At 42.0% G+C, this 22,514-nt stretch overlaps 1 protein-coding gene across 1 annotated transcript in view; it reads left to right on the forward strand.

Moving 5' to 3' along the window:
• The window catches only part of RPH3A (rabphilin 3A), a 305,156-nt gene that overhangs the window by 231,993 nt on the left and 50,649 nt on the right, over nucleotides 1-22,514 (forward strand). Inside the window, exons 8-11 of the mRNA XM_044282127.1 lie at nucleotides 1,889-2,059; nucleotides 17,446-17,529; nucleotides 18,718-18,783; nucleotides 19,252-19,491. Of these exons, the coding sequence (XP_044138062.1) occupies nucleotides 1,889-2,059; nucleotides 17,446-17,529; nucleotides 18,718-18,783; nucleotides 19,252-19,491 (561 nt within the window). The remainder of the gene's footprint in view (nucleotides 1-1,888; nucleotides 2,060-17,445; nucleotides 17,530-18,717; nucleotides 18,784-19,251; nucleotides 19,492-22,514) is intronic.

Here is a 22,514-nt window from a genome sequence, read left to right on the forward strand (position 1 = left end):
TCATCAATATTAAAACAATAAAAGGCTTGAACTACTTCAGTTGGTGTGTAATGAATCTAAAATATATGAAAGTCTAATGTTTATCAGTACATTACAGAAAATAATGAACTTTATCACAATATGCTAATTTTTTTAGAAGGACCTGTATACTGTAGATACATTACACACAAAGTGATCTATTTCAAGTTTTCATCTCTATTAATGTTGATGATTATTGCTTACAGCTAATGAAAACCCAAAAGTTGGTATCTCGGAATATTAGAATATTAAAGGGTTTTCCAGGATTTTATTATTGATGACCTATCCCAAGGGTGTAAGCAGTGTAATTACAAGAGGCCGTCCCATTCACTTCAATGGCTTAGATGTAATTACACCTGCTCACCACTGTGATGTCGACAGCGAGGAGGTAAACAATGAAGTGAAGGCGGCGCTCACACAAAGCGCGCTCTTCTCTTCAACCAGCTGATCTGCGGGGTTGCTGGGTGTCGCACCCCCGCAGATCTGATATTGATGACCTATCCTCAGGATAGGTCATCAATAATAAAATTGCCCTGTAGCCTTATACATGAGTTTCACTTTTAGAATTGAATTACTTAAAGGGAACCTGTCACCGGGATTTTGTGTATAGAGCTGAGGACATGGGTAGCTAGATGGCCGCTAGCACATCCGCAATACCCAGTCCCCATAGCTCTGTGTGCTTTTCTTGTGTAAAAAAAAACGATTTGATACATATGCAAATTAACCTGAGATGAGTCCTGTCACTAAGATGAGTCAGGGACAGGACTCATATCAGGTTTATTTGCATATGTATCAAATCATTTTTTTTTTCCACAATAAAAGCACACAGAGCTATGGGGACTGGGTATTGCGGATGTGCTAGCGGCCATCTAGAAGCCCATGTCCTCAGCTCTATACACAAAATCCCGGTGACAGGTTCCCTTTAAATAAACTAACTTTTCAATGATATTCTAGTTTATTGAGATGCACCTACCGTATATATTCTTAATTGTGATATGTCTCTTCAAGATGTGATTAAAAACTGTGGCATATCTTCAATGGAGGCAGACCATGCAACTGCTATAGGACCCAGACCCAGAGGGAGGGAGGCCCAGCACTGAATTATTTTTTCTTTTCCTGACAAGAAAACACTACATTTTCATGCCACTAGAGGGAGCTTAATGCAAAGAGATTATGAATTAACTGTATACACTCCTTTGCACCGAGCCCCCTATAGTGGTGCAAAGGCAGCCAGTTTTGTAATAGAAGGAAAGAAGATTTATCAATGTATATTTTTCCCATTTTTCTGGTATAAATACATTGAGAAATATAGTGTTCAGAATGAGAGCCATATTTGTGAAGCACCTGTTCCACTTTTTCCAACATAGAAGTCAGATAAAGTGGGTGAGAGAGACTGACTTTTTTTGTATTATTTTTTATTTAAATTTCTTCCTTAATAAAAAAAAAAAAACATGAATTTGTCAGAAAAGGATGGGTGTGTTAACTTAGAATTCACTAAGGGCTCATACATATGAATGTGTGCGGCCCGTGCCCGTAGTTCAGCCTGCAAACAGCGGGGTCCGCAATCCACAAGATACAGAGCAGAGGCTTGGAGCGGAAGCCCACAAAAGCACTATGGAGCACTTCTGTGGGATTTTGGTCGGTGCCTCCACACTGCAAAAAGATAGAACATGTTTTATTTTTTGCAGTGTGAACTGAATGGGTCCACAAATGGTGGCCTTACGGCTGGTGCCTGTACATTGTGAACTGCTATTTGCAGTCCGCAGGACGAGCACAGGGCGCACAGTGTGCATGAACCCTAATACATATCAGTTAATTTCCTTTCAGACAATCCCTTTAACTATTGATGAAGAATGTTGTCTTCTTTTAGGTGATGATTCAACTACTGTACAACCCAACAGAGGAAGCTGCCCTCCTCCAACTCGTAAGCAATCCGAGTCACGAATGACAGTGAGCGGTGGGGATTATGGTGGAAATGACCAAGATGGAAAAGACTACACTTACAGCACTGCAGATAATGAAAGCAACAGAAGTCCTGGAGGTTTGACATTTTCTTTATTTTTCCATCAAAAATACATTCACTTTTAAACATACTTTTTAGCTGGATTCACACATGGAATTTGTGATGATGCATTTTTATGAGCCAAACTATTAAGTGGATTCAAGTCACCCCATTTTTGGTACAAGTTCACATGTTGCTTTCCTGTGGTTAGTCTTTCTCCTTGATCATGTTTGATATAATGACTACATCCAAGCCTACGGATGCATAATTTAGATTGTGTTAGAAAATACAGTAAATTTCCTAATGGCCACTCATACCTGTTCTTCACTTTGTTTTTTTCATGACTCTGCTATCAATCAATTCAGTGATCCCAAAGTTGTAACGTTCATTTCAGAAAATGATGATTTTATCAAATACATTACTACATGCATTTCTATTAGGCCCAACTGTCTAGGCTGGGTTAGTGACATAAGACAGTGTAATGAGAATATGGAATAAAAAGACAGTTGTATTTTCTGTATAATATATACATGTCCCCTTGTTAGCCAAATCTTCTCTGTTGTCCACATAGAGGTCCTGTCCATAAGATGATGGATGGTCATGTGACCAGGCCATTCGAACAAACTGCACCTGCACTAAACTCACGAATGGGCAGTGTATATGAATGGAGGTTGCCTGGTCGCATGACCCTACATTGGCAGCCATATTATGGACACAGCCCACAAGACTAAGCAAACAAGGAGACATAGCTTATGAAATATGGAGCAGAATATCAACAAAGGCTATATTAGTAAGTGCCATATAGTCATCTTAAAAGCACATTGGTCAATAGTAACCAGTGGCCAACCCCTTTAACATATGAGTATGTTTATTGAAGTATGGGAGGAAACACAAGCAAGCACAGAGACCTACAAAATGCATGCAGATCTTGAACCCAGTAGCCTTCAGCAATGAAGATCAACAGGTCTTAACGCTGAACCTCTGTGCTAATCTGCTCTTTCTTGAAGGAAAAATCCATCCAAGAGATGGTGTGAGCAAGAGACCATACAACAAGTAAGAACTGGAACATATGAAGAATTATGGATATTGTTTTCTTAGGCACAATTGACCCAAACTTACAGAATCTGTCATATAAATAGATTTTTCTAGCTAGGACATACAATCCTATCCTCAACTCTGATCTAGCAATTGAGAATCTGAGTTTCAGCACTCATTGGGGGCTTTGAATGCTGGTGGTCGACAAAATGGCACTTGGGTTTTCCCTATATCTGTTGTGAATATGTGTAGCCCCACCCCGTCCACAGACAGCAAGCAGGTTATATGATTTCACCTACTAAAAGTATAATTGGTGAAGGAGGACAAATGAGCAAAACTGACAGGAATATCCCTTTAACTCTCCATCGGCTGACTCACATGACTGTAATCGGCACGGGAAACACGCTCTGTGTGTTGGCCACATTTCCTGGACCAACACCGGCTTCCCTTACCCAAACTGATGTATTATAGTAATTTATGATACAGTCAGTCTCTATCTGGCGGGACTATTGCAGTGTACTCACATGATCATGCTGTCAGATAGAGACTGACCGTATCACAAATTGCTATGAAACTGTCAGCTTTGGGTCCGGGAGCACTGGTCAACCCAGGAAATGTGCCAACACACAGACCATGTTTCCCGTGCTGATCATGTCGTTTAAATCGGCCCTTAGTGTGGTATTAAAGAGGTAGTCCTGTCAAGATAAGTGACATAATATCGGAAGCCTCCGCTCGGCAGTGTGTTATTGTAAACAAAAGAGCCTTCACCCTGCGCGATTTAGCGTAGGGCAAAGGCGAGCATTGGAGCATGAACTGCTCCGATGCTCAAGTCAAGGGGGCTGCCTGGGTGAAAATGGAGGTTTGTCCGGGTTCAGCTTTGACATCGGACAACCCCTTTAAGCATTTATTACGGGTTTTTTTTTCCCTTCATGAGGATATTCGGCTTCTCGGTGAATCAAATTTATCCTGAAATTCGTGGACTTCGATTCGCTCAACACTAATCCCGACTATAATACGCCATTAATTCAGTGACTGATCTTTGGACAGGAGGGCTGTGTTTTAGGCCTCTTTCACACGACCGTTTTTTTTTTCCGTTTTGTGGGCCGTTTTCTGCGTTCCGTATACGGTTCGTATACGGAACCATTCATTTCAATGGTTCCGCAAAAAAAACGGAATGTGTTCCGTATGCATTCCGTTTCCGTATTTCCGTTTTTCCGTTCCGTTGAAAGATAGAACATCTCCTATATTTGGCCGCAAATCACGTTCCGTGGCTCCATTAAAGTCTATGGGTCCGCAAAAAAACGGAATGCATACGGAAATGCAGCCGTATGTCTTCCGTATCCGTTCCGTTTTTTGCGGAACCATCTATTGAAAATGTTATGCCCAGCCCAATTTTTTATATGAAATTACTGTATACTGTATATGCCATACGGAAAAACGGAACAACGGAACGGAAACGGAAGCAAAAAATGGAACAACGTATCCGTGAAAAACGGACCGCAAAACACTGAAATGGAAATACTGTCGTGTGAAAGAGGCCTTATTCATATAATGTGGTGACAGTGGCAAGAGTCAAACAATAAATATCTGTGCGTTAGAAAAAAATATTTTTGTTCACAAAATATCAGCAAATATTAAGCATCTCATAATTTATCGAGGTCCCGAAATGAAATTGCTCGGCTTTTTTGATGAAGGACCCGTTTTGGCAATGCAGTAGACACAAAGCTCTTGCTTTTTCTATACCGTTTACTTTAGAAAAACTATGGAGGACATTAATAAGTTCTAGGAACATGTGTCAATAAATAATTTGCAGAACGGCGATGCACTGCAGTGTTTACTCATTGAAGTTGCTTGGCAGAGCAGTTGGCGCTCTAATTAGAGTCCATTTACACGCTGTGTATGGTCCCTAGGTATGTCGGTACATCATAACCTTGTCTGCTGTATGTTTATTTCACTCCCGTCTGCGATGTAAAGTCATTCCTCTGAGATGAGACTTTTTGCTATATCTAATGGCAGAAGCACTCCTCCTTCACCATCGGTCATATAAATGCTTCCATGCCCCTTTCATTGTAATCCATTTTTCCATACACAAAAACATTATGAATGACCTAGTGTATTTAAATGAGCAGAATGAAAAATACTGTCTTATCTCATGAGCAACCAAACAGCATAATTGCATTCAAATTGATCTCTCCCAAACTTTAATATGATTTACTTGTATAATTATAAGTAATTCTAGCATAAAATCTCTCTCACAGATTGTAATACAAATGGTTTAGCTTTTGTACTCAAGGCGGACAGTCAATCAAAGAGGGAAATGTCCTGAACTGAAGCAGTCCAGATACACACTGCAAACATGGGTCAGGGTTTGTTAATAATATAGTGTTTCATTGCAGTATCCAGAGTGCTGTACTGCAGATCTGAAGATCTAAGGCTACTTTCACACTAGCGTTCGGGTGTCCGCTTGTGAGTTCTGTTTAAAGGCTCTCACAAGCGTCCCCGAACGGGAATGCATCAGTCTGGCACCGCTTGTCCTCCGCTCCGCTCAGCAGGCGGACACCTGAACGCTGCTTGCAGCGTTCGGGTGTCCGCCTGGCCGTGCGGAGGCAAACGGATCCGTCCAGAGTTTCAATGGAAGTCAATGGGGACGGATCCATTCGAAGGTGACACAATATGGTGCATTTTTTAAACGGATCCGTCCCCCATTGACTTTCAATGTAAAGTCTGGACGGATCCGTCTGAATACAAATTGTACTTAGACTTTTTTAGTAAAATATAATGCAAACGGTTCCGTCTGAACGGATACCATTGTTTGCATTATAGGAGAGGATCCGTCTGTACAAATACCAGACGGATCCGCTCCGAACGCAAGTGTGAAAGTAGCCTTAGTTGACCATATACATTCAATAGCTGTTGGCCAAATGATCGTTCAGCGGACAGATACCGCTTGCTATTTTACCTCAAATTCCCCATACACATATATCCTCAGTATTGTCTATTGGGAGAGAGGAGAAAGCCGCTGCCAGACACCTCTGGCATAATAATTAAGCTCAGCAAATCCTTCTCTTATATGACATTATCCGTTGAGGGAGAGTTGGGAGTTCTCCAGAAACGTTCGTGTGCTGGCCAAACCCAGCATTCTTGTCAGGCTCGACCTGCAACATACTAAGGTATATGGGGCCTTTAGGGTATGCTTACACTGAGAAACAGATCTATCATTACACTATGCCATTTTGTGGTGGGAAAAAGGTCACAAACTGCAAAAAATGTTGTGCAGGTGCTGTTTCTATGCCTGCATTGCCACCAAAAAGGGGGTGCGGTGCCACCAAAAAGGGGGTGCACTGGTCATTTACCATGTACTTGGCCAGGTGGGAGTTCAGCTTGCACAAAAGCTTATTGCCGGTCACAAACATTTTTCTCATGGCCAAACATTCCATTTATGGATGACTCACGATGGACCAGAGATGAAGGAGGAGTCTGAGCAGGAGAAGATACAGCAGATGATGCTGACAAGGACACTGGACAACTCGGAGATGCGGCCTGGCTGCCAAAAAGAAGACTAGGAGAACGAGCATTCCCAATCAGACTTTTTCTGATTGGGAATGCTGGCCAGTTCTATTTTCCCACAAGATTTATGATGCCGCTGCATGTGTTACAATACAGCCTCGCTACATATGGTTGCCTCGCTCATACAAAGCTAGAGGCAGCAAAGCTTGGCTTAGGCCTTACATGTTTTGAGCCTGCACCCACAGTATCAGCAGCATCGCCAGTTCCCAAGCTGACCAAAATAGAAAAAGATTTGGCTCTGCTAGTTTTTGCAAGGTTTTGGCCATACATTACCTCTGGTCTTTATTGCTGTTTTGGCCTCTGCCCTCCTCCTCTGAGGTTACCTCCTCTTCAGCACCCTGATCTGGCTCCCAGATCCTGACCAACACACAATTATGATCATTGTCCTCACCCTCCACTCCACTTTTATCAGACCATGATATGGCATCATGGGCTCCTTGGCAACCTTCCCGATTCCCTGCTCTGCATTTACTGAGTGCCACTGTTGCTAGCACTGCCTCATTCCACCACTGTGGCTACAAGTGCTACTACTACTATTACTACTACTACTACTACTACTACTACTGACTGGATGGATAGTGCTGCTACTACTGTTCCTGCTCACATTCTGACTCTAGGATTATGAGGCCTGGGTCTTTCTTTTTTCACACATCTATCTTCCAGATTTTTTTTTTCAGTTCTGTAAATAAAAAGTCATGGGTTTTCTACACAGATTATTAAATGGTACTAGCAAATCTGCAAGTGTTTTTTTTGTCACTTTGCAATGTGTTTGTCCCTTCCTTTCTACAAACACACTGTGAGATTATTTTAACAACTGATTTAGGTACTAATACAATTTGTCCAGTAAAATTGAATTATAAAATAGAATTTTTCAAGTTTTTGAACTATGTATTCACCAACATGGCTACAAGAATGCAATTTTTGTAGTAAAATGTCTTTGAACTACACCGTCTGATGCGTTCACTAACATGGTTATAGCAATGTAACACTTGCAGTAAAATGTTTTTGAACTATGTGTGTTTAATAACACAGGTATAAAAATTGCATTATTGCTGTAAAACACTTTTGCTATAACTAAATGTTATCTTGCAATAATATGCAACTCATTTAATAACACTGACATAGTAATGGCATTATTGCTGTGAAATACTTTTTCTATAATGCAATGTGTTTAAAAACACGAGTACAATAATGGCATTGTTGATTGCTGTAAAATCCTTTTGTTATAATGCAATGTGTTTAATAATACTGGTATAAAAATTGCATTATTGCCACAAAATGCTTTTGCTATAACTACCCGTTATCTAGCAGTAATCTGCAGCGCTTTTAATAAACTTGCGTGTAATATACTGAAATAATTTTTGGAAGAATAAACTGCGCGCAATTGCTTAGTGTTTTCAGGAGAATGCTATTGGCGTGCTGGCAATAAGCCCATGAACTGTAGAAACTTGAGTTTTTTTAAGCTGTTCAAATACAGAAAATTTCTTGCAGGGGGTTTTGTAATGCAGAACTAGCTGTCAGCACACAACTGGTTGACCAGTCCCTGAAAGCTTTCCCAGATCTAATTCCCTAAAATCTAATTCCCTAAAATTATATATCTCTTTACTCTCCCTATAGTATCCCTATCACACTAGATTAATAGCTTGTGTCTGTAATAGCTTTTTGTCAGAAACTGCCACATGACACCCTTCTGGGTCAGAAGCTAATCACAGAATAGCATTCTATGATGTACTCAGCAAAGAACTTTCCTGAATTATGCCCCTGATTGGCTGATCAGAATGTCCATCAGCCTCTGAGCCAATCAACAAACCCTCCTCACACTTCCTCCCAGTGTCAAGTGATCCTCCCACTTCTTTCTCTTTCATGGTTCTCCCAGCCAATAATCACAATAAAATGGCACTGGGTGCCGTTTACTCTCAATTTATTTAAGCTCTGCTTTGTATTCAGTATACAAAAAAACTGAGGAAAAAATATGTTTAAGCACCTGTCCCTTCTTCTGACACGTATGTTTTAGGAGGTGCTTGCATTCCGTGTAATAACAATTCTGAAACATCTTTTCATATCACTCCCTATTGTGTTATTTCTATGTTATTCCTACTAGATGATTCTAAATGAATTGCCAACTAGGGGTGTGCCCCTGCACAATTTGCCTCTGGAAACATGATTGGATAGTGTCAGGATGTGCAAGAACACCCCCTCTAACTGATAACACCTTTATTGCAGACTGCAGCAGTCATGTCTGGAGAGGTGACAGGTCCCTTTTTAGAGGCCATGGACACCTTTGGGGGCATTTTTTTATTATTGCATTTTACCCATTTTGAGATAAAAAAAACCTTTATTTAATTGGTCGTTATTAAATATTTTCAGCAGTTGTCTCTGTACAGCTGTCAGTTTCTGTCTATTTGCAGACTATTTGTCACACCGTACCCTGTGAATGTGCGGAGGTCTGTCACACTGGCTGCACATGTCTTACTTTTCTGTTTGTTTTGGTTTTGGTTTGAGATGGATCCACCTTCCCTCGGGTCTACTGGGTTTGATTGTTAGTGAGGCTATTTATCCCTCCTTCCCCCAGTGGCCTGTGCGGGTTATAGTTCTTTCCTGTGAGCTCTGGATGTGTGGTGGATCGTCTGCTCCAGCTCTGCTCAAGATAAGTCCTCTCCGCTTTTTCCCTTTGTGTCTTTTATCTAGGCCTCTAGGGAGACACTTGCTTCCTCCGGGTTTGAAAAAGCAGGTTGCCTCTTCCCTTTATCCTACAGCTTAGGGTTTGCCCAGGGTGTATAGATTTAGGCACGAGGGCATGTGCATATCCACCATTATGGTATGCACATGGGATCAGCAGTTTAGGGATCGCTAGGAGGTGACCCTTTTCTTCCCAGCTTTTGGGCCTAGTCATTTGTTCTGTTTGTTTTCCTGTGTTTGGTTATTTCCCTGCTTACCTACCTATCGTGACACTATTGCTTTCTGTTTACACTGTTTGAGTCCCTTCAGACAGCAGCTCTGACGGCTGAGTCTGTAACCCTTATCTTTAAACTTTTGACAGCTCATAAACACTCATTTAAGCCAAAGTTGTATCAGTTTGATAAGAACAGAGCTATAATGAGTGTTTATGGGCTGTCAGGAGTTCAGAGATAGGGATAAAGGGTAGACTGAGCCATCAACGCTGCTGTCTGACCGATCTCAGTGTAAACAGAAAGTAATAGTCTGTGAATAGACAGAAACTGACAGCTGTATATAGAAAAGTGCCGGAAATTTTTAATAAAGACCAACTGAAAAAAAGATTTTACTCAAAAAAAGAAAGAATGCAATAAAAAAATGTCCCCAAAGATGTGCCTTTAAAGGGAAACTACTTAAATTTCTACTTATTTTGGGCTTTGAAGCGAAGGAGTCCGTCCTATCATAGAAACATAGAAACATAGAATGTGTCGGCAGATAAGAACCATTTGGTCCATCTAGTCTGCCCAATATACTAAATACTATGGATAGCCCCTGGCCCAATCTTATATGAAGGATGGCCTTATGCCTATCCCATGCATGATTAAACTCCTCCACTGTATTTGCAGCTGCCACTTCTGCAGGAAGGCTATTCCATGCATCCACTACTCTCTCAGTAAAGTAATACTTCCTGATATTACTTTTAAACCTTTGCCCCTCTAATTTAAAACTATGTCCTCTTGTAGCAGTTTTTTATTCTTTTAAATATTCTCTCCTCTTTTACCTTGTTGATTCCCTTTATGTATTTAAAAGTTTCTATCATATCCCCTCTGTCTCGTCTTTCTTCCAAGCAATACATGTTAAGGTCCTTTAATCTTTCCTGGTAAGTTTTATCCTGCAATCCATGTACCAGTTTAGTAGCTCTTCTCAGTGATCAGTGATTGACAGCCTTCCCTCTATGACTGTATACAGAGATAGCTGTCAATCACTTATAGGACCGCCTCCTTGACTTTAAAGCCTAGAATGAACATGGCTATAAATCTATAAATAACAAGATATACTGAATCTTTTCCTATAAAACTATATATCAATCTGCTCAGCTCCTCCTGCTCTATATGCATATGCACAAAAAACACTTTACAGTAACATCCAGTCCTTCATAATCTCTACATGAACGGTAAGACCCATGTACATGACTTTGCTTCCTGCGTAGCCCAGAAGAAAGAACGCCTGTATACGAATTCCATTAGGAAGAACTCAGGATGATGTTCTTGTCCCTGAGGTGTTATTTGAGACAAAAAAAAAATGGGATGGATTACTTACCATGCCCTTATTATTTCAGAAACCAGCAATGTTCCCTCAGTCCATTATTGTGATGTGAGCTGATGAATGATATTCTCTAATACATGGACGATAGGAGGTTGTGTAGGTTAATTGATGTACTTGTAGCCAAGTTTTAAGAAGGAAGGAAAATCTTATGGAGAAAAAACATCAAGGAGATAATTTGGTTGCTTTATAGTGTCTTCTATTTCTAGAAATATGAATTATCTCCCACTTATTATAAAAATGACCGTCCCATTAAAATAGTAAAAACTTTGTGTCTCATCAGTACACTAGCGTTTGAGGGCTGATCTGGCAGGGAATAGCCTGAGGATCTCTGGATCCGGCATTGCTATAAGCTGCCTGCATGCCCACTGGCTCTATTAACTGTAATGGGGTCCAACGGAGATCTGGCCACAACCCAGAAAATATGGCGAGAATTGGTTGATTCTAAACATATTTGCTGAGTTGCAGCCGGATCTCCGTTGGTCCCCATTATAGTTAATGGGGCCGGTGGGCATGCAGGCAGCTTCCGGCAATGCCGGATCCAGAGAGCTCCAGAGGCTATATTCTGCTGGAACAGTCTGCTGGAGCTCTGAAAACCTGAGGCGTTGCTAGCGTCTCAAAAGATCTGGGGCCCAAGCCCCAATGCATATGGCCCAATTCTCTAAGTCGACCAATATTCCTCAGTTTTCTGTCCTCAGAAATATACTTCCTCAGCCCCTCCACCATACAGTCCCATGTAAATTACATTATTTCCCTGCTCCGCCATAGAGTCCCATGTAAATAAGATCACACCATCTCTCCTGCCCCCTCTAATATACAGTCCCACGTAAATAAAATCACCCCCTCCCCAGCCACCTTCACCATACAGGCCCATGTAAATAAAATCACCCCCTCCCCAGCCACCCCCAATATGCAGTCCCATGTAAATAGCATTACCCCTCAACATTCAGCCCCATGTAAATAACATGACTCCCTCCCACAGCCGCCTTCAACATATAGTCCAATGTAAATAACATCACCCTGCCCCAGCCACCTCCAACATGCATTCCCATGTAAATAACATCACCCATTCAACTTTCAGTCCCATGTAAATAACTTCCCTCTCTTCAGCCCTAACATACAGTCCCAGTTAAATAACTACAACTCCCAACATTGCTCTGCCTCTCACACTGAGTAATCTACCTCTTCACTTACCTCTGCTCATGTAGCAGACCTCACTTCAGCTTCTTCCCAGGAACCCTGGCACCCGTCAAGAAGTGGGATATACTGTATTAGGCGGTTAGTGAACAGACAATTCTTGTGTTTGATATATTAGACGCAGTAAAGTAGGGCAAGTGTAAGAGTAAGTTCATACTGATCTCTTTGGAGAAGGTTTTGAGGCAGATTTTTCAGCAAATTTTTAACCAAAATCAGAAGTGGATTTGATAGGAAGGAAATATAGAAGAAGGATTTATACATCTCCCTCCTGCTGGATCCGTTTCTGGCTTTGGCTGAAAAAACTGCAGAAAAATCGTCCCCTGAGAGTTATCTCCAAAGAACTTACCTTTAGAATCTGAAAGACTTACCCTGGGTTCACACCTAAGCGTTCCTCAAACGCGCGTTTTACGCGCGTTTTTGTCGCGCGTTTTTATGCGCGTTTTTTGTAATAGTAAACGCGCGTTTGTGTCATTGACTGCAGTGTCCTATGGCCACAAACGCGCGTCAAAACGCCCCAAAGAAGCTCAAGTACTTGTTTGAGCGTCGGGCGTTTTACAGCGCGTTCGTACTCGCTGTAAAACGCCCAGGTGTGAACCCTTCCCATAGGGAAGCATTGGTTTTCATGTCTTAAGCGTTTTACAGCGCGTTTGAACGCACTGTAAAACGCTCAGGTGTGAACCCAGGGTTAGACAAGGTCCAAATTGAGTGACTAGATGACTGGACTTCAATACGGCACGCCTTGTTGGGTGTTCTAGCTATGCAGTAGTTTGTGCCAAAGGTTGTCCAAAGAAGGACAACTGGTTAACCAATGACGGGGACATGGGTGCCAAAGGCTCATTGATGCATGTGGAGAGTGACTACCCATCTGGTCCGATCCCACAGAAAAGCTACGCAAATTGCTGAAAAAGTTCATGCTGGCTATAATAGAAACGTGTTAGAAAACACAATGCGGCAGATTTACGAATGCTGTCTAGAAGTAAGATAGTCTGTCTTAAACTGCACCAGAATTATCACAGTGGCTGATGCCGGTTGGTAAATCTAGCGCACCTATAGACTGTCTCATCTAAGTTTTGTAATCTAAGTTTTGTCACCTCCTGTATAAGTTGGCTTAGTTTTTCTCCTTGGCGCATTTTTGGCACACAGAGGCGCATTTAATGCCTTTCACACATCAGTGTTTTGGTGAGTGATTTCCATCAGTGATTGTGAGCCAAAACCAGGAGTGGAGCCTCCACAGACATGAGGCATAAGATCTGTGCCTGTTCTGTGTTTAGAGCTGCACCTGGTTTTGGCCCAAATCACTGATGGAAATCACTGACCGAATACTGACTGTGTGAATAAGGCATAAGGGTCATATGTCAGCAGATTTGTACCTATGAAACTGGCTGACCTGATACATCTACGCTTAGCAGCTGAAGGCATCTGTGTTGGTCCCATGTTCATATGTGCCCACATTGCTGAGGTTTAAATATATGCAAATGAGCCTCTAGGAGCAATGGGGGCTCTGCTCTGCTCTCTCTGCAAATGCTGTGTCCTCTGCACTTTGATTGACAGGAACAGGCTGTGTAAACATGATTACTAGTGATGGGCAGCAAATTCACGATTTTTTCTCTCTCGAAAAATCGGCAAGGTAATGATTGTGTAATATGCGAATTTTCGTAATTTGAATTTTAAGATTCTAATTTTTATTGCAAATTTTTCAACTTACAACTATTAGACAAATTAGAATATTTGTGATCAACACTAATGATTACATACTACTCTGTCAAGCAAAGTGCAGAGAGGGCATGGCAGTTGCAGAAAGCACAGAGCCTCTAGGAGTAACTGGAACGCCCCCATTGCTCCTAAAGGCTTATGTGCATATATAAAAACATAATTTTCCTCAGCAATGCGGGCACATATGAATATGGGACCAACACAGGTGTCTTCAGCTGCCAAGCGCACATGTAACAGGTCAGACAGTGTCATAGGTACAGATCTGCTGACAGATACCCTTTTAAAGGGGTTGTGTCACAAAACATATTCTACATTTTTCAAACCAGCACCTGGATCTGAATACTTTTGTAATTTTGTGTATTAAAAAATGTAGTATAGCCAGGGAGCTATTCAAGAAAATGTTTCTGTATAGTGCCACCTGCTGTTTGTGCTTTTCCTTATTTTTTTGTCCTGCCTCACTGAGCTGTTCTGTTAGAAGCTGTGGCAGTTCCAGGGAGAGAGCTGCAGCAGAAAGGACACGTCCCTGAGCTGCTGGGCTGAAGATAATCTAGCAGAGCAGTTGGAGCAGGGAATGTGGAGATCTCTGGACCCATGTGAGGTACCAGGCTGGTTCTAGCTTTGTTAGGGCTTATTTACACGACCGTGGTTTAGTTCCACATCCGAGCCACATTTTTTGCAGCTCGGGTGCGGACCCATTCACTTCCGTTTGCGGACAAGAATAGGCAGTTCTGCAGAGGGCTGTATGTTCCGCAAATTGCGGAAGGCACATGGACGGCATCCGTTTTGCGGATCCGCAATTTGCAGACTGCAAAACACGGCACGGTCGTGTAAACAAGCCCTTAGGCTGAGTTCACACTTCAGTTAGTTGGTCAGTTATTTCCATCAGTGAATGTGAGATGAAACCTGTAGTGAAGCCTACACAGAGATCAGGTATAATGGAAAGATCTGCTCCTGTTCTGTGTTTTTCACCCACAACTTGGTTTTGGTTCACAATAACTGATAGAAATAATTGATCAAATAACTAAAGTTTGTGAACGTGCCCTTAGAACGGTATTGTCATTTACTATATGGTGTCTGGTTTCAATTTTTTACATCAACCATGGCATAACCCCTTTTAGCTACACCCCTTTCCCACAAATACACATCTCCTTTCCACTAAGGCTACTTTCACACTAGCGTTCGATCGGATCCGTTTTGAACGGATCCGATTATAATAATGCAGACGGAGGCTCCGTTCAGAACGGATCCGTCTGCATTATTTTAGCATATAACAGCTTAGTGTGAAAATAGCCTCGTACGGATCCATCCAGACTTTCAATGTAAAGTCAATGGGGGACGGATCCGCCTGAAGATTGAGCCATATTGTGGCATCTTCAAACGGATCCGTCCCCATTGACTTACATTGTAAGTCTGGACGGATCCGCACGCCTCCGCACGGCCAGGCGGACACCCGAACGCTGCAAGCAGCGTTCAGCTGTCCGCCTGTCCGTGCGGAGGCGAGCGGAGCGGAGGCTGAACGCCGCCAGACTGATGCAGTCTGAGCGGATCCGCTCCATTCAGACTGCATCAGGGCTGGAAGGCTGCGTTCGGGTCCGCTCGTGAGCCCCTTCAAACGGAGCTCACGAGCGGACCGACGAACGCTAGTGTGAAAGTAGCCTAAGCCAGGCATCCTCAAACTGCGGCCCTCCAGCTGTTGTAAAACTACAACTCCCACAATGCCCTGCTGTAGGCTGATACCTGTAGGCTGTTCGGGCATGCTGGGAGTTGTAGTTTTGCAACAGCTAGAGGGCCGCAGTTTGAGGATGCCTGTACTAAGCCATGCCCCCCTTGTCGAATGAGACATAAAAAGGTTAGTTAAGTGACTAAAACACTTGATAAATTCAGAGGAAAGCATGTACACAAACTTTTTGGTGCTAAAGGCACCAAAAAACTGTCACATTTTCAATAGTAAATGTGTTCCAGTGTTTCAAAGTGCGTCTACAGTACAACGGGCATGGGAACATCCCCCATACCATCTTGGAGTTAAAGGATCAAATTCAAGTTTCCTGCAGCTGCCACTAAGGACAATGGACTGCAAATAGCTCCTACTGAGTTCAAGGATATAAGGAAGCCATGCAGTGAAGGGTTAAAAGGTATTTTCAGCTTTATTGAGAATACATATTAAAAACATTTCAAGGCATACCGCTTTGCCATAATCCGTCAACGCGTTTCAACTGTTACACAGTCTTACCCATGAGGAACCCATGACCTTCTTTGCCCAGAGGTCCAGACATCACTCAGTCCACTCCTGCTTCATATATTGACCAGATGTTGCAGGTAAATTAAAATAATTGTATTAATGCTTATGTGGTTCATGTCTATAGTCCTAATACACTTGTCCATTACAAGCATGAACTTCTCTCTGATATCACATGCATTTCTGTAGTTCAGCAACATTTAGCGATAAAACAAAGGAAGATTATATCAAGAAATAAGAATCTTGATTACAGGAGTCCTGTTAATGACCTGCCTGGAGCTCACAGCCTAAGCATCTGTATATTGATTTGTGGGATTATTGCTTCTGACATCTTGCAAACATTAGAATGATCATTATCTCCATTTCCTTGTAGGACAAAGTCTGGCTAAAAATAAAATAATAAATAAAACATACAAATGTAATTTACATGATCAGATTTACTCATTTACATGACACTAGATACAGTAAATCTAATATTTAATTCCTTTAACGTGTTTATTGCACAACAGTACTAGTTGGCATTATGCATTCATCTATTTATATGCAGATTTTTAATAACTTTTAATAGGATAAAAAAAAGAATGTCTCAATATTTTCTGCAATGCAATAAGACAGTAAAGTATGATAAATGCAAAACTGATGGGGGAGCCAATCATTACCTTCACGATACTTTACCGACCTAGCATTGACATTTGAGAATTAATAAACTTTCAGGTTAAGGAAAACCTGTCATTAGTTCTGACATGTCTGTTTTATTAAATGGATTGTCCCATGAAAAATATTCCACCTTTTTCAAACCAGTACCTGGATCTGAACACTTTTTGTAATTGCAAGCAATAAAATAATTTGCATAGTCACTGAGCTATTTAATAAAATGTATCTGTACAGCGCCACCTGCTGTTTGTTTGTTTCTTATTTCTTCAACCTGCTCACTGAGATGGCCGCACATGCTCAGTTGATGAATAAACTACCGGCTGGATGTTACCAAATGGGTAAGTAAAAAAGAATTTCTCAGGAGCAGAGGAGCGGAGCTTCACAAGAAAAGTATGGTTGTGCTTTGGGGCACTTGCATTACATGGTGGTATGCTTACTTTGAAGCTGATTTTGGAGGTGACAGACAGTGATGGTCAGTTCGCAGTGTTCGCCGGTGGCTGTTCTGTAAGTCATAAGTACGTCTATGTGTGATGATATTCTATGGGGTCCAGGCTGCCCTCTAATATTATATCTTTGAATAGTACCATCATGTGTGAATATTGTTGTTAGCCCTCAGTCGTTGGCTTCAGATGTCACTTACTTTACATATACTACCGTCTTGAAATGATTCTGTATTCCTATTTACAGTTCATAACTCAAGAAACATATATATAATTGTGCTTGTATTCAGCAGAACACTAACCATATTTTTATTTTATTTTCATAGGTGCCAGGCGTACCAACGTGGGTCCAAATGCAAGACCCGCTGCTCCTGCAAATCAAAGTCCTAATGTACAGTCTACTCAGCAAGGTATATCTTCTCCAGCTCTCTTTTGTCCACATAAAATTCAGATTCTAATTCTGGATAAGCAGTTTAGGGGTTGATGTTAATACATCAGTTGTGATAATGATATTGCATACATTACTCCTATCTATCTTGTGACATAATTCTCAAAGACAAGTATGGGGACGGTTCTGCAATAGGTTAAAAAAATCCAGACACTTGCCCCTGCCCGATCCTTCATGGCTAGAAAACGACGTAATAATGCTTACCCCTTCAATGAGACTTTCTTGTAACACTTATTGCAGAGTGTTACGAAACCAACCTCGCCACTGGGTGGTGGAGAGGCCTGGCTACCAGCCTCTTGCCGCAGGATTATGGGCCCTCTCATCAGCCAGGCTTCCTTTGTTCACATTGTATATTTGAGTAGTGATGTCTGTCCTATTGTCCCCACGTGTGTATTGGTGATTTCCGTTTGTCCTGAGAGATAATTGAATTACTCCTCGGTTGTCTCCAGGACAGAAGACACTGTGTATTCTCCTGCCTGTGATACAATTGCATCAACCCATTGTGTGGGGTAATTGTATCACAGGCAGAGGGGAGTATTTTGTGTGGGAGTATCTGAGTGTAATGTACGTGTTTATTGGTTGTTTTTACAAAACCCTGTGGGTGGTAACCTTGTTTGAAAATGTGTATAAGTCAATGCTTGTGTGTTCAATAAAGAGTTCCTGTTTTACATTCAACATAGAGCCTTGTCACATGTGTATGGGGATTGCTATACGCTGTATACTCCCCTGGCTATATTTACTAGCTCTTGTAAGAGCTGTTCCTGCTCTCTGGATTTAGGAGATGTTCACCCACTGGAGCCTTGTCGTAGGTCCAGGGTGGGTAGGAGACGGTGAGACCTCAACCAAGTTTCGACGGTTTGTGGGGTCTGCAGAGCTTACGGTGTCAAGTGGTGGAGTGTTTGGAGTCCTCGGGAAGAACTAGGAGCATCCATCGACGGAGGTACCTGGTCGGGGTGCCAGGAGATCTGTTACACAGAGTTTTGAGCTTAAAGGCTTATAACAGGAACCATGCCCCCAAAAAAACATTTTAGATGGTTTGTGTGATTCCTGTATTGTATTTCTCCCATGTGGGCTCATTGCAATGTAAATATCATTAATCCAAATCTAAAAATTCAATGCTTGCTCTGTGCTTCCATTTCTTTATTAACAGCTCCTCCAGCAAGTGGCAGATCAGCGCCAAGACCAGCTCCAGCCGGCAGATTTCCAGAAGGGCAAGGTATTGACTCTGTATTTCTGGGTATTCAGTTGTTAGTTGTTACGACTGTTGGCTCCATGTATGATTAAAGGGGTTATCCATGAATTTGATACTGATGGCCTATCCTTAGGACAAGTCATCAATATCAGATCGGCGGGGGTGAGACTCCCAGCACCCCTACTAATCATCTGTTTTAAGAGGCCGCTGCACTTACCGGAGCTTTGAGTACTGTGGCCAAACAGCTGATTGGCGGGGTGTCTGATATTTATGACTTATCCTGAGGATGGGCCATCAATATCAAATTCATGGACAACCCCTTTAAGCAGAAATAACATTTTTTTTCTATAAATAACTACAATGTATCTTACTGGTAACACATATAAAGTAGATGTCACTGAAGCCTGACAATTGCCTTAAGCTTTTAAAGTGCATGATATCTACAAGGCAGCAACTGAAAATGTATATGAAGGTTCTATACTGTTTCCATAGGTGGTCCCCAGGCTCCTGATTCTCAGCCTCCTGAACAACCTTACCCACCTACAGCATCTTCTAGGGAAGATAAACCCAGTGGATACACAGCACAAGGTGTTAGAGAAGACAGACCACTCCGCCAAACCTTATCATACTCTGCTGCTGTGCCTTCAACAGTCACGGCGGCTCCTGCTCGGCAGTCACAACCACAGGAAGACGAGGAGGAGGAAGCTAACAGCTATGACTCTGATGAAGCAAGTGAGTTCTGGGGAAGGGTAAATTATTTTCATGATCATGTGCATAGTATTAGGCATATCAATAAATTAGATTCATATTGGTAATAGTCTAAATGTGTAGGCAAACATGTTAATGGATCATGCCAGTCCTCTCTGTAAAACAATGCCTGAATGGAACGACAGAGAGCAGGTAAGTATAGTTCTCGTCACATATCCCTCCGAGTGTGGATATTTAATAAAAAAATATTAAAAATCCTGGAAACTCTAGCCCAAAATCCACATATTTATCGCAAAGGGCCACATAGCAGTTTAACCTGAATACTAATCTAGTATACAGACGTGGACAAAATTGTTGGTACCCTTTGGTCAATGAAAGAAAAAGTCACAATGGTCACAGAAATAACTTTAATCTGACAAAAGTAATAATAAATTAAAATTCTATAAATGTTAACCAATGAAAGTCAGACATTGTTTTTCAACCATGCTTCAACAGAATTATGTAAAAAAATAAACTCATGAAACAGGCATGGACAAAAATGATGGTACCCCTAGAAAACACAGAACATAATGTGACCAAAGGGACATGTTAATTCAAGGTGTGTCCACTAATTAGCATCACAGGTGTCTACAACCTTGTAATCAGCCATTGGGCCTATATATATGGCTCCAGGTAATCACTGTGTTGTTTGGTGATATGGTGTGTACCACACTCGACATGGACCAGAGGAAGCAAAGGAAAGAGCTGTCTCAAGAGATCAGAAAGAAAATTATAGACAAGCATGTTAAAGGTAAAGGCTATAAGACCATCTCCAAGCAACTAGATGTTCCTGTGAGTACAGTTGCACATATTATTCATAAGTTTAAGATCCATGGGACTGTAGCCAACCTCCCTGGACGTGGCCGCAGGAGGAAAATTGATGACAAATCTAAGAGACGGATAATCCGAATGGTAACAAAAGAGCCTAGAAAGACTTCTAAAGAGATTCAAGGTGAACTTCATGCTCAAGGAACATCAGTGTCAGATCGCACCATCCGTCGTTGTTTGAGCCAAAGTGGACTACATGGGAGACGACCAAGGAGGACACCATTGTTGAAAACGAATCATAAAAAAGCAAGACTGGAATATGCCAAACTACATGTTGACAAGCCACAAAGCTTCTGGGAGAATGTCCTGTGGACAGATGAGACAAAAATCGAAGTTTTTGCCAAGGCACATCAGCTGTATGTTCACAGACGAAAAAATGAAGCATATCAAGAAAAGAACACTGTCCCTACTGTGAAACATGGAGGAGGCTCTGTTATGTTCTGGGGCTGCTTTGCTGCGTCTGGCACAGGGTGTCTTGAATCTGTGCAGGGTACAATGAAATCTCAAGACTATCAAGGAATTCTAGAGAGAAATGTACTAGCCAGTGTCAGAAAGCTTGGTCTCAGTCGCAGGTCATGGGTCTTGCAACAGGACAATGACCCAAAACACACCGCTAAAAACACCCAAGAATGGCTAAGAGGAAAAAATTGGACTATTCTAAAGTGGCCTTCTATGAGCCCTGACCTCAATCCTATTGAGCATCTTTGGAAGGAGCTGAAACATGCAGTCTGGAAAAGGCACCCTTCAAACCGGACACAACTGGAGCAGTTTGCTCATGAGGAGTGGGCCAAAATACCTGCTGAGAGGTGCAGATGTCTCATTGACAGTTACAGGAAGCGTTTGATTGCAGTGATTGCCTCAAAAGGTTGCGCAACAAAATATTAAGTTAGGGGTACCATCATTTTTGTCCATGCCTGTTTCATGAGTTTATTTTTTTACATAATTCTGTTGAAGCATGGTTGAAAAACAATGTCTGACTTTCATTGGTTAACATTTATAGAATTTTAATTTATTATTACTTTTGTCAGATTAAAGTTATTTCTGTGACCATTGTGACTTTTTCTTTCATTGACCAAAGGGTACCAACAATTTTGTCCACGTCTGTATATTCCATGAACTTTATCATTTAGCTATAATAGCCTGCCTACATTCAGTGCGCTGCCTGTGCTGTGAATAGCGCACCCTGTGCTGATGAATGGCAGGAAAAGTCTAAGGCATATTAGTACACCATAGACTTTTTCCAGGGCGCAGGTGCCGACAGAGAGGGCTCCGAGTGCCCCCTCTGGGACCTGTGCCTTAGATTCACCACCACTGGTATTGGACATCATAGGGTAATGTACCCTGCTTGGGACCCACCCTTATTAGTCAGTGAGGAGCATTGGCAGATCGAGAACCTAAAGTGGCTCTGGAAAAACACAACAAAAAATAACTATAAGTGGCCCTATGTTGTAGGGTGGGTCTACATTGACAGAAGGCAGGACAAACATAAGTAGAAAGGGCCAGCAATACTGTAGTGCAGCACAAAATACTGCCCCAACAGAACCACCAAAACATGGCAGCACACTGTTATACATGCAAGCAATAGAACTAGGAATTAGAGATTTTTTTTATTACAGTGGTAGTATACCTACTATATATGGTAAATGGAAGCTCTTTGCGCACATTTTTGATCAAATGTGTATCTGGCCAATCTACCAACGTCAAGGTGGATTCTGCAGATGGGTACATGACACTAACAAAACTGCATCTTCTGGGCCCCAGCAGAACCAAATACACAGTGCAGTACAAAATACTGCCGCCACCACCGCCGCATTCAACTCTATCACCAATACAGTTGAAAGCAGGAGGGCACTTTCTTCCTCCAGCCAGCTGAATAAGCACCAGATGCTCCTAGCATTAATTCATACTGAGAGCATCGGTTCGCTACGTACATGCTCAATTGGCTTTCAATGGGGGGGGGGGCTTGTACGGCCCCATGGGCATCAGCCCACAGGGAACTTTCCCTGTAGCGTCTATGGCAAGTCCGCCGCTTGTGAGGAGAACTGCTATAAAGCAGTGGTTTTGGTTCGGGTAGACCCAATCTGTCAATATATTCATGGACTACCATTCCTTTCAGTAGCTGCATGTATTGCTACATTTACCCTATAGTAGAAATGAGCAGCCAATGGCAAATTTCCTGG

Source organism: Bufo gargarizans, chromosome 1 (genome assembly GCF_014858855.1).
Source record: "Bufo gargarizans isolate SCDJY-AF-19 chromosome 1, ASM1485885v1, whole genome shotgun sequence".
Lineage (NCBI taxonomy): Eukaryota > Metazoa > Chordata > Amphibia > Anura > Bufonidae > Bufo > Bufo gargarizans.